The 12,500-nt window shown below is 44.8% G+C and overlaps 1 protein-coding gene across 1 annotated transcript in view; it reads left to right on the forward strand.

Moving 5' to 3' along the window:
• Positions 1–10,505, forward strand: part of LOC138202707 (DENN domain-containing protein 5B-like) — a 25,277-nt gene extending 14,772 nt beyond the window's left edge. Inside the window, exons 11-18 of the mRNA XM_069156965.1 lie at positions 135–256; positions 541–686; positions 3,280–3,398; positions 4,177–4,364; positions 5,309–5,391; positions 7,790–7,916; positions 8,013–8,187; positions 9,845–10,505. Coding sequence (XP_069013066.1) covers positions 135–256; positions 541–686; positions 3,280–3,398; positions 4,177–4,364; positions 5,309–5,391; positions 7,790–7,916; positions 8,013–8,187; positions 9,845–10,028 — 1,144 coding nt within the window. The 3' untranslated portion in view covers positions 10,029–10,505. The remainder of the gene's footprint in view (positions 1–134; positions 257–540; positions 687–3,279; positions 3,399–4,176; positions 4,365–5,308; positions 5,392–7,789; positions 7,917–8,012; positions 8,188–9,844) is intronic.
• Positions 10,506–12,500: the final 1,995 nt, after the last annotated feature.

Consider the following 12,500-nt stretch of genomic DNA (forward strand, 5'->3'; position numbering starts at 1 on the left):
GTGTGTCTGTGTGTGTGTGTGTGTGTCTGTGTGTGTCTGTGTGTGTGTGTGTGTCTGTGTGTGTCTGTGTGTGTGTGTGTGTGTGTGTGTGTGTGTGTGTGTGTGTGTGTGTGTGTGTGTGTGTGTGTGTGCAGGAAGCTGTACAAGCGCTACGCCTTCCTGCGCTGTGAGGAGGAGAAGGAGCAGTTCCTCTTCCACCTGTTGTCTCTGAACGCTGTTGACTACTTCTGCTTCACCAGCGTCTTCACCACCATCAGTGAGTCCTCCGTCAGCTTCACTTGACCTCTGACCCCGATATTTCATACCTGCAGTTCAACTTTAAAAATATTCTGATGAAGAAATGATTAAAACTTGCAGGAAATGCACAGGAAGTCTTTCCTTTTCTATTTCCTGTAAGTTCCTTTAAAGGAGATTTAATAAAGTCGGGTTTCAATATTATAATTAGTAATAATTCTGTGAAGCTGTAATTTCATGATTCGACCCAGTTAAATATTGGGTTATGGGATGTTAGGGTTTTGTTCTCATGTTTTTGTCCTCCAGTGATCCCGTACCGGGTCGTTATCATCCCCATCAAGAAGCTGAGCAACGCCATGACCACCTCCAACCCCTGGGTGTGTGTGTCAGGGGAGCTGGGAGACTCGGGCATCATGCAGATCCCCAAGAATGTCCTGGAGATGACGTTTGACGTGAGTGCTGTGACCTTTGACCTCTCAGAAACTGAGCATGCACTGGGATGTGGTGTCCAGGCATGACGTTTGGTTTTCCTCTGTTTGGACTAATGTTATTTTCACCTCCTGTCACCAGCATGTTAAACAGGGCTGTTGTTTTCATTCTTAATTCATCTGTCAGGTATTTACTGAACACAAGCAGACTGAGAGGTGACAGAGGAGAGCAGAGAGAGAAAAGAACAGCATAGAGACACAACAGTGGGCAGGAGGAGGGTCAGTAACTACAGATCAGAAACCTGCAGAAAGGAGGACACAAAGTTAATAAGATGCTGTAGTGAAATTTAAATGAATGTGGAGCCCAATATTGAGACTGTAGAGGGTGTCTGCCTCCTGAAAATAGATTGATTGATTCATGTTTTTCTGTCAATCGACTAACATTGCAGCTCTCCTATGAAAAATCACACTCTGCTTTCCAGTGTTGGAAAACATTTTAAAGCAGCTCACAGATCATCTGCTTGTATTGATCTCCTATAAATCAGGTTTATTTTAACAAAGTAAAGACAGATATCGGCTGCTGGCAGATTTTAAAGACGACATACTGTCGCATTTATTGCCTGTTATGATGCCATGAGGCCTGTTATGATGTCAGAGGTCCTGTTATGATGTCAGGAGGCCTGTTATGATGTCAGAGGTCCTGTTATGATGTCCGAGGTCCTGTTATGATGTCCGAGGTCCTGTTATGATGTCAGAGGTCCTGTTATGATGTCAGAGGTCCTGTTATGATGTCCGAGGTCCTGTTATGATGTCAGAGGTCCTGTTATGATGTCCGAGGTCCTGTTATGATGTCCGAGGTCCTGTTATGATGTCAGAGGTCCTGTTATGATGTCAGGAGGCCTCTTATGATGTCAGAGGTCCTGTTATGATGTCAGAGGTCCTGTTATGATGTCAGGAGGCCTGTTATGATGTCAGAGGTCCTGTTATGATGTCAGAGGTCCTGTTATGATGTCCGAGGTCCTGTTATGATGTCAGAGGTCCTGTTATGATGTCCGAGGTCCTGTTATGGTGTCCGAGGTCCTGTTATGGTGTCCGAGGTCCTGTTATGATGTCAGAGGTCCTGTTATGATGTCAGAGGTCCTGTTATGATGTCCGAGGTCCTGTTATGATGTCAGAGGTCCTGTTATGATGTCAGAGGTCCTGTTATGATGTCCGAGGTCCTGTTATGGTGTCCGAGGTCCTGTTATGATGTCAGAGGTCCTGTTATGATGTCAGAGGTCCTGTTATGGTGTCAGAGGTCCTGTTATGATGTCCGAGGTCCTGTTATGATGTCAGAGGTCCTGTTATGATGTCAGAGGTCCTGTTATGGTGTCAGAGGTCCTGTTATGGTGTCAGAGGTCCTGTTATGATGTCCGAGGTCCTGTTATGATGTCAGAGGTCCTGTTATGATGTCAGAGGTCCTGTTATGATGTCAGAGGTCCTGTTATGATGTCAGAGGTCCTGTTATGGTGTCAGAGGTCCTGTTATGATGTCCGAGGTCCTGTTATGATGTCAGAGGTCCTGTTATGATGTCAGAGGTCCTGTTATGATGTCAGAGGTCCTGTTATGGTGTCAGAGGTCCTGTTATGGTGTCAGAGGTCCTGTTATGATGTCCGAGGTCCTGTTATGATGTCAGAGGTCCTGTTATGATGTCAGAGGTCCTGTTATGATGTCAGACATGCTCACAGCTACTTCATCTTAATAGGATCCAGCCTGTCCAGAACTCTTCGTCTGCAGTCTTGCCTCTTCTTCGTCATCACAGACGTCCTGCTGTCCTCCATCACTCTGTCTGTTTGCCTATCTGCCTGCCTGCCTGTCTGTCTGTCCATCTGTCTGTCTGCCTGTCTATCTGTCCATCTGTCTGTCTGCCTGTCTATCTGTCCGTCTGCCTGTCTGTCTGCCTGTCTGTCTCTCCGTCTTTCTGCATTGTGTTTCCATGATGGATTCTTGTTTTCCACCATGTTTGTTGTCCATCCATTGTATGTTAACGAGTGTCTCCGTCTCCCCCAGTCTGCTTTCAGGCCTCACACGCACATCTCCGCCATGTTCAAGGTTAGATGAAGCCCCCACCCACCCCACCACCCCACCCCTCCACTTCCTCCATTTCCCATCATCCCCCTCTGTCCATCTGAAATGATTATTTTACAGTCGACAGTTTGTCATCGTGGACTTGTTAGAGTTGTCACCCTGATAGAAGGCTGCTCAGTATTAAACTCCATACTTCCTACCGTACTGTGGGAATCAGCTTCATTTAGTCAGAGTAGCGTCAATATGAGTGTTTAATGGAGCTAAATGTTGAAGCATGGCAGGTTCAGCCCAGTGCATGCTGGGATCTTCTCATTGTAGGCCATGAATTCTGCAGTAAAAGATGCTGAAGAAAATGTTACAGTGAGTTGGATATAATTTAAATGTAATCAGAGATGTTCATGATGTCAGGACTGCAGCATCAACAGACCTGAGATCAGTTTGGACTGAGAGTCTAGAAAGAAGGATTTATTGTTGCAGCAAGAGTTTATTAAAATCAATATTTTGCATTAACTAAAATCTTGCCTGTGTGTGTGTGTGTGTGTATGTTCAGTGTCAGAACCTGGGGAAGCTGACCACCGTGCAGCTGGGTCATGATAACGCCGGTCTTCTGGCTAAATGGCTGGTGGACTGCGTCATGGTGAGAAATGAGATCACCGGTCACACCTACAGGTGAGTGGAGGGGGCGTGGCTCACTTCTTATTTTATTTCTCAAATTTTTATTGGATGAATTTTTCTCCCAGGTCTCACAAGTCAACACATCACCAGTTGTTTAAATATTAGCTGCACTTTCACCAAAACCACTTCAGAAAAACACATTTTCAAATTAAAAGCCATTAAATTTCTAGCTCTGAATTGAAATTATTTATCTGAATTTTCTGCCTCTGAATTCATTTCACTGTTATTTTTAGAAAAGCAAGATCAGAATTTGAAGTTTCAGCTTTAAATAATTTATATTTGGCTTCCTTAAATTTGATTGGCCAAACTCAAGTAATGAAATTTGAGTCAAAAGAATCAGATCAAATCTGATGCAAAAGATGATCAACCGATTCTGTCTGAAAACATCTGGCCCAGCAGGTGGCGCTCCTGAGTCCAGTTTTCTGTGTGGACGTTTTCCAGAATAAAGTCTTTAATGAGATTTGGACCGGACACATATAGAAATATGTTACATCACATATGTGTGTGTGTGTGTGTGTGTGTGTGTGTGTGTGTGTGTGTGTGTGTGTGTGTGTGTGTGTGTGTGTGTGTGTGTGTGTGTGTGTGTGTTGGTGGTGATGAAGACCTGTTAGTTAGAGTCAGCGCTGATCTGGAGCTGCACATGATTGATAAACAGAACCTATGAGGTGTGTCCAGATGAAGGTGATGAGAACAGGAAGTGAAGCTCCCTGGACCCAGATGTTGGTACCGGGCCGGTCCCTGTGGACCTCTCACTTCTCCGTCCCTCCGTCAGGTTCCCGTGCGGCCGCTGGCTCGGTAAGGGCGTGGACGACGGCAGCCTGGAGCGGGTCCTGATCGGCGAGCTGGCGCCGCCCAGCGCAGAAGAGGATTGTGGGAGGGGCTGCCGTACGCCCCCCTTGCAGCGCTCGCCGTCCCAGACCAGACGCATCAGCATCACATCGCTGTCGGGGCGAGCATCCAGTCAGTACTCAGCTTGTCTTCTTTCTCTGAACGGTGTCACATCGCAGATTCAGATGTTTGAAATCCACAGTGTGAAGTAGAGTTTCCGTTTATCAGTAACAGACGGGGCTCTGGTAGGAGTGGAGACGTCCTGCAGCACCTCTCAGACCGCTCCGGGACACGATTCATGGAGCTGGGATTTCTCTTTAGTTGCTGAGTTAGCACTATTTTATCTGGACATAGTACCAAAAGTCAGGAAAGTCCTTAAAATAGTTTTTATTTTCCTAAAACATTTGAATTCTCAGTATAACCTCCTGCATAAAAAAAAAACTGAAGCTGAAACTCAATAAAATGCTCTTTTAGGGGAAATATTTTATCAAACATTTTATTGGAACATATTGAACAGTTGGAGAAATTAAAAGGTTTTTAAAAACTTTTAAATATCAACAAAAAGCAGAAGAGGATTAAAAGAAACTTTTATTGACTGCAAAACAACAGCAGGGTTTATAATCTTCTCATTTCTGTAGTTTAAAAGGTTATAATTGTGAAAAGTTGCATTTGTATGATACAGGCTTTACTTTTGTGATCAGCCTGTTTCACATGTAGACGAGCTGCACACGTCTTCACACTGCAGATGCTTTCATGATAATAAATATACTATCGTAGTTATTTTATACACGTAATAAATGATACATTTAAAAATGCAAAGATGAGTCATTCAGTAAGATAGACTTTATCTGTAAATCTAAAAATGTCCCTTTTAAAAACATTCAATTGAAAGTTCCAATCCTGTTTCTAAATGTATTTATTACTTTAAATATACAATAAGGACCATAAAGAGAAGAATTATTAAATATTTGGGATAAAAGTGTTTAAATGTAAAAGCAGAGACAGAGTCCCCACATGTCTGTAAAACCTGCACATTCAAAGGTCAAAGGTCAGACCGACTGATCTTCTGTTTCCAGAACCGACTTCAGCCCAGATCCAGGAGGCCATCGGGGAGGCGGTGAACAACATCATCAAACACTTCCACAAACCAGAGAAGGAGGTGAGTGACGGGTCAGAAGTCCCTCATGGAGGATGTTATCTGTCCATCATCTGTCCGTCATGGAGGATGTTATCTGTCCATCATCTGTCCGTCATGGAGGATGTTATCTGTCCCTCATGGAGGATGTTATCTGTCCGTCATGGAGGATGTTATCTGTCCATCATCTGTCCGTCATGGAGGATGTTATCTGTCCCTCATGGAGGATGTTATCTGTCCCTCATGGAGGATGTTATCTGTCCATCATCTGTCCGTCATGGAGGATGTTATCTGTCCCTCATGGAGGATGTTATCTGTCCCTCATGGAGGATGTTATCTGTCCCTCATGGAGGATGTTATCTGTCCCTCATGGAGGATGTTGTCTGTCCGTCATGGAGGATGTTGTCTGTCCGTCATGGAGGATGTTATCTGTCCCTCATGGAGGATGTTATCTGTCCCTCATGGAGGATGTTATCTGTCCCTCATGGAGGATGTTATCTGTCCCTCATGGAGGATGTTATCTGTCCCTCATGGAGGATGTTATCTGTCCCTCATGGAGGATGTTATCTGTCCCTCATGGAGGATGTTATCTGTCCCTCATGGAGGATGTTATCTGTCCCTCATGGAGGATGTTATCTGTCCCTCATGTTATCTGTCCGTCATGGAGGATGTTGTCTGTCCGTCATGGAGGATGTTATCTGTCCCTCATGGAGGATGTTATCTGTCCCTCATGGAGGATGTTATCTGTCCCTCATGGAGGATGTTATCTGTCCCTCATGGAGGATGTTATCTGTCCCTCATGGAGGATGTTATCTGTCCCTCATGGAGGATGTTATCTGTCCCTCATGTTATCTGTCCGTCATGGAGGATGTTGTCTGTCCGTCATGGAGGATGTTATCTGTCCCTCATGGAGGATGTTATCTGTCCCTCATGGAGGATGTTATCTGTCCCTCATGGAGGATGTTATCTGTCCCTCATGGAGGATGTTATCTGTCCCTCATGGAGGATGTTATCTGTCCCTCATGTTATCTGTCCCTCATGGAGGATGTTATCTGTCCCTCATGTTATCTGTCCGTCATGGAGGATGTTGTCTGTCCCTCATGGAGGATGTTATCTGTCCCTCATGGAGGATGTTATCTGTCCCTCATGGAGGATGTTATCTGTCCCTCATGGAGGATGTTATCTGTCCCTCATGGAGGATGTTATCTGTCCCTCGTGGAGGATGTTATCTGTCCCTCGTGGAGGATGTTATCTGTCCGTCATGGAGGATGTTATCTGTCCCTCATGGAGGATGTTGTCTGTCCGTCATGGAGGATGTTATCTGTCCGTCATGGAGGATGTTGTCTGTCCCTCGTGGAGGATGTTATCTGTCCCTCGTGGAGGATGTTATCTGTCCCTCGTGGAGGATGTTATCTGTCCGTCATGGAGGATGTTATCTGTCCCTCATGGAGGATGTTATCTGTCCCTCATGGAGGATGTTATCTGTCCCTCATGGAGGATGTTATCTGTCCCTCATGGAGGATGTTATCTGTCCCTCATGGAGGATGTTATCTGTCCGTCATGGAGGATGTTGTCTGTCCGTCATGGAGGATGTTATCTGTCCCTCATGGAGGATGTTATCTGTCCCTCGTGGAGGATGTTATCTGTCCCTCGTGGAGGATGTTATCTGTCCCTCGTGGAGGATGTTATCTGTCCGTCATGGAGGATGTTATCTGTCCCTCATGGAGGATGTTGTCTGTCCGTCATGGAGGATGTTATCTGTCCCTCATGGAGGATGTTATCTGTCCCTCGTGGAGGATGTTATCTGTCCCTCGTGGAGGATGTTATCTGTCCCTCATGGAGGATGTTGTCTGTCCGTCATGGAGGATGTTGTCTGTCCGTCATGGAGGATGGAATCTGTCCCTCATGGAGGATGTTATCTGTCCGTCATGGAGGATGTTGTCTGTCCGTCATGGACGATGTTGTCTGTCCCTCATGGAGGATGGAATCTGTCCCTCATGGAGGATGTTATCTGTCCGTCATGGAGGATGTTATCTGTCCCTCATGGAGGATGTTGTCTGTCCCTCATGGACGATGTTATCTGTCCGTCATGGACGATGTTGTCTGTCCGTCATGGACGATGTTGTCTGTCCCTCATGGAGGATGTTATCTGTCCGTCATGGACGATGTTGTCTGTCCGTCATGGACGATGTTGTCTGTCCGTCATGGAGGATGTTATCTGTCCATCATGGACGATGTTATCTGTCCATCATCTGTCCGTCATGGAGGATGTTATCTGTCCATCATCTGTCCGTCATGGAGGATGTTATCTGTCCGTCATGGACGATGTTATCTCTGTCCACCTGGATCAACCTTGATGTTCTGAGTCTCTGACAGTGTCTCCAGCTGGTTTTGACATGTTGTCCCCGTCTGTCCCCTGCAGAGAGGAAGTCTCACGGTCCTCCTGTGTGGTGAGAGCAGCCTGGTCTCCGCTCTGGAGCAGTTCTTCCATCATGGCTTCAAGTCGGCTCGTCTCTTCCAGAAGACTGTGTTCGTGTGGGACTTTGTTGGTGAGTGAGGAGCTGTAACGCCCCCTGCTGCTCCTCACAAGAACTACTCCGTTGTGTCGTAGCTGATTTACATGAAGATGATGGGCTTCTTTCCAGACAGGGCCGTCGCCTTTATGGAGTCAGCTGACCAGATGGGAGATCTGCAGGAGACCGCAGAGCCCCTGGGGATGACCTGTCAATCACTCTGTCGCTACGTCAGCGCCATCAACTCCACCCCCAGGAACATCGGCAAGGATGGGAAGTTCCAGCTGCTGGTGTGTCTCGGAGCCAGGTCAGTGTGAGGAGAACCATGTGGTCGATGATCTGTCACAGGGGCCACGGGGGCCTGCTGGAGGACCCGGTCCGACTCGGTACTGGAGGTGATAGTTAGCAGCTCTTGAGAGTGAAAGAACAACATCCCAAACAACGGGTTCTCCTGCTGGTGGAGCTCCAACAAGAACTCCTTTCACTGATGACTCAATCTAGTTTTTAACAATCATCAAGTTAGTTATTATCAGTATCATCACTGTAGGATCCGAAACTTAGTTCAGATAGAAAGCTTTAGTTCCAACTTCTTTGCTGCATCCACAAAACAAACTCCACAAGTTGCTTAAAGCTAAAAAATAAACGTTGATTTATCCACAGTGTCACCACACAACACAGTTGAAACACGGTGCCGCTCCACCTTTAATCACTCATTAAGGTCCGTTTCTTATCTCCGTGCTCCTGAGGGGACGTAGCAATGTGTCTTTCAAAATAAAAGAGAAAATATAATCATGATTATGCAAAGTAAATATCAAGCAAACACACTAAATGAAAGGGAACTATTTAAAGAGTAGCAGCAATATAACCAAATATAAAAATGGAAATAACAATAAATAATATAACATTTGACTCCTCTGATCTTTATTATATGTAGTGTATAAGTATAAGTAGTGATAGTGGTCACGGGAACAATGAACTGTTTTCTACTTCACATTTAAATGAGGGGAAAAATAATACTTCAGGTTCATCATCGTCTCTGAGTGTTATGGAAATGTTTCTCTCTTATTTCAGACCAGCAGCTCCTCTGAGCTGTCGGGTGTTTGTAGTTTATAAATTATAATTTATAATTCTCCACAACAAAGTGTCTGTTCATCTGTATGTAATGTTCACTCTGTTCATACTGTTTACAACCAACATGTTCCTCTTCGTTTTGTCTTTTAGCTCTGTTCAGACTGATTTGATTTGATTTGAGTTGAGTTATTTTGCACAAATTTAAAAACATAATATTTTGAAAGATAAAAAAGATTGTGTGCAGGAAGAGATTGAAACAACCAGTGAACTTATCTGAAGCCTCCACGTAGATTATGTTAAAAGTTCAGTTCAAGAAAACATCAAGTTTACGTGCAGAAATAATGTTGCTACATAAAAGTAATGGAAACAAATAACAATAAAATATAAAAACAACCACAGCAAAAACAATTACTCCATATAAGAGCAGAACGATATGGTGATGGATGATAGTGTGTGTGTGTGTGTGTGTGTGTGTGTGTGTGTGTGTGTGTGTGTGTGTGTGTGTGTGTGTGTGTGCGTTACAGTTCATAAACAGCAGTTAAATGTCTTTTAAAGCATTTTATAAAGGATCAGGTTTTATCAGATGGGAGAAGCCATCCCATAATATGGTGCCAATATATTGTATTGAAAATTGACCTCTGAGAAGTTTAGGAGGATAAAGATCTGAGAATGAACCTGTGAATTTACTTTAAAGTAAGTCTTTAACTGTTCACGGATATTTAATTCTTTTGAGTTTATCCTATAAATAAAAACACATATTTGATATGAATATCATGACCAGTGAGAGTTTCTGAACTGCACATCCCAGTTAGATCAGACTGTTTAATGTGTGTTCATGCATCTTATCCTGATTCTGTGGCTCTAAGTCCTCCTCCATTCCTGCTCCCCTCCAGAGACCGCCTGCTGCCCCAGTGGCTCCCCCTGCTGGTGGAGTGCCCGGTGATCCTGCAGATGTACGAGGACGCTGCGCTGCTCAGAGACCGCTCCACGGTCCACACCCTCATCGGAGTCCTGGAGACGCTCCACGACTTCCCCATCACACTGGAGGCCTCGCTGGTCAAAGGCATCGACCTTTAACCTTTAACCTCGGGGCCACCCCACCCTCCTCACCACTGTTCACCCTGCTCCGCCTACTTGCAGCCGATTGGCCGTGGGATGAGACACATGATGAGGGGACGAATTGAGGAGACGTTTGGGAACCAAAGCAACAAGCTGACTGCAGTATTTCACCTCCTGTGGTACTTCAAGGTCCACGACACATTTATCAGGTCGGATAACCCAAATACTTCACATCACTGTGAACAACTCTGAACGGACCAGCAGGTTTTAGGTTGACCTCTGACCTCCAGGCGAGCTGTGAAGCTCCCTGTGGTGCAGTACTGTGACCTCCCTGCTCAGTCTGGTCTGACTTCCTGCCGAGAACAGAAAACGTCGAGATAATTTAATAATTTCTAAAACAGGTTTTTATTATTCTAATTGGAGATGTTGGGGACTATTTTAACACGTGGTGTTTTAATGAGGATTTCAGTCTAAATAAAAGAGGATGAACTCTGAGTGTTATGATCAGTTCATTGACCGTCTCCACAGAAAATATTCAATATCATGCTACTTTAAAATAAACCTGCAAAGAAGAAGGAAGTGACCATATTTGGACGAGCTGGGGGAGGAGCCAGCGGTGGATCTGACCGATCTGATTGGAAACCTGACGATACTACGTCCCGCCCACCGATAGCTGTAACCTGACTGCACCACAGGCCTGTCAATCAAACAGACACGCCCCCAAAAACAGGTCTTCTTGAATCTTCTTTTCTAATGAATGAGGGATTATTTTCAGATGGACCTCCAGAAAACTAATAAGAAGGAGTGACTTTAGCTAACAACACCGAGATAACTGATGGACACATTTTATTCACTTTGGATTTGATGAGAGAAGTTGAATGGGAGTCTATGGAGCCGGAGGCTTTTTGGAGCCGACCTCTAGTGGCACTCGCTGGTATTGCAGCTGAAGACACTTCTGGATCAGAACCATTTTACAGACCTGGAAGTTATGAACAGTTTTATAAACAGTCTGTAGTTTTATATCTAGTCTGTAGTTGTATATCCAGTCTGTGTTTTATAACCAGTCTGTAGCTTTATATCCAGTCTGTAGTTTTATATCAAGTCTGTAGTTTTATATCCAGTCTGTGGTTTTATATCCAGTCTGTAGTTTTATATCCAGTCTGTAGCTTTTTATCCAGTCTGTAGTTGTATATCCAGTCTGTAGTTTTATATCCAGTCTGTAGCTTTTTATCCAGTCTGTAGTTGTATATCCAGTCTGTAGTTTTATATCCAGTCTGTGGCTCCAGCTGATAAACCTCCTTCCTCACCTGTCAGAGGAAACCAGCCACACTCTGAAGCTAGCGTTAGAGTTAGCTAGCATGTGTTTGTGTGGACAGAAGAGACCTCAGAGACACACTGGACAAGGACAGTGATGATGAAGATGATCTTCGTCATCCTCCCTCACCATTACTCACTGAGCTGGTGTTTCTCTGCTTGTAGCCTGTGGATGAACACACACAGATCTCAGTGTGTGTGTGTGTGTGTGTGTGTGTGTGTGTGTGTGTGTGTGTGTGTGTGTGTGTGTGTGCGCGCGTGTGTGTGTGTGTGTGTGTGTGTGTGTGTCTGTGCGCGCGTGTGTGTGTGTGTGTGTGTGTGTGTGCGCTCTCCATCCTGATTATCTCCGCGTGGATGTCGAGTACTTTTCAACTTTTCCATAAACCAGCAAAAACATGGCTTTTCCTTGAAAACACACTGCACACTACACTTTACACTCTACACACTACACTCTACACACTACACTCTACACACTACACTCTACACACTACACTCCACACACTACACTCTACACTCTACACACTACACTTTACACTCTACACACTACACTCTACACACTACACTCTACACACTACACTCTACACACTACACTCTACACACTACATTCTACACACTACACTCTACACTCTACACGCCACACTCTACACACTACACTCTACACACCACACACTACACACTACACTCTACACACTACACTCTACACTCTACACACTACACTCTACACTCTACACTCTACACTCTACACTCTACACACTACACTCTACACTCTACACACTACACTCTACACTTTACACTCTACACACTACACTCTACACACTACACTCTACACACTACATTCTACACACTACACTCTACACACTACACTCCACACACTACACTCTACACTCTACACACTACACTTTACACTCTACACACTACACTCTACACACTACACTCTACACACTACACTCTACACACTACATTCTACACACTACACTCTACACTCTACACACCACACTCTACACACTACACTCTACACACCACACACTACACACTACACTCTACACACTACACTCTACACTCTACACACTACACTCTACACTCTACACTCTACACACTACACTCTACACTCTACACTCTACACACCACACTCTACACTCTACACTCTACACACTACACTCTACACACCACACTCTA

This window comes from Embiotoca jacksoni, unplaced genomic scaffold (genome assembly GCF_022577435.1).
Source record: "Embiotoca jacksoni isolate LCO1_2020_lvr unplaced genomic scaffold, fEmbJac1.0.p SCAF_21, whole genome shotgun sequence".
Lineage (NCBI taxonomy): Eukaryota > Metazoa > Chordata > Actinopteri > Embiotocidae > Embiotoca > Embiotoca jacksoni.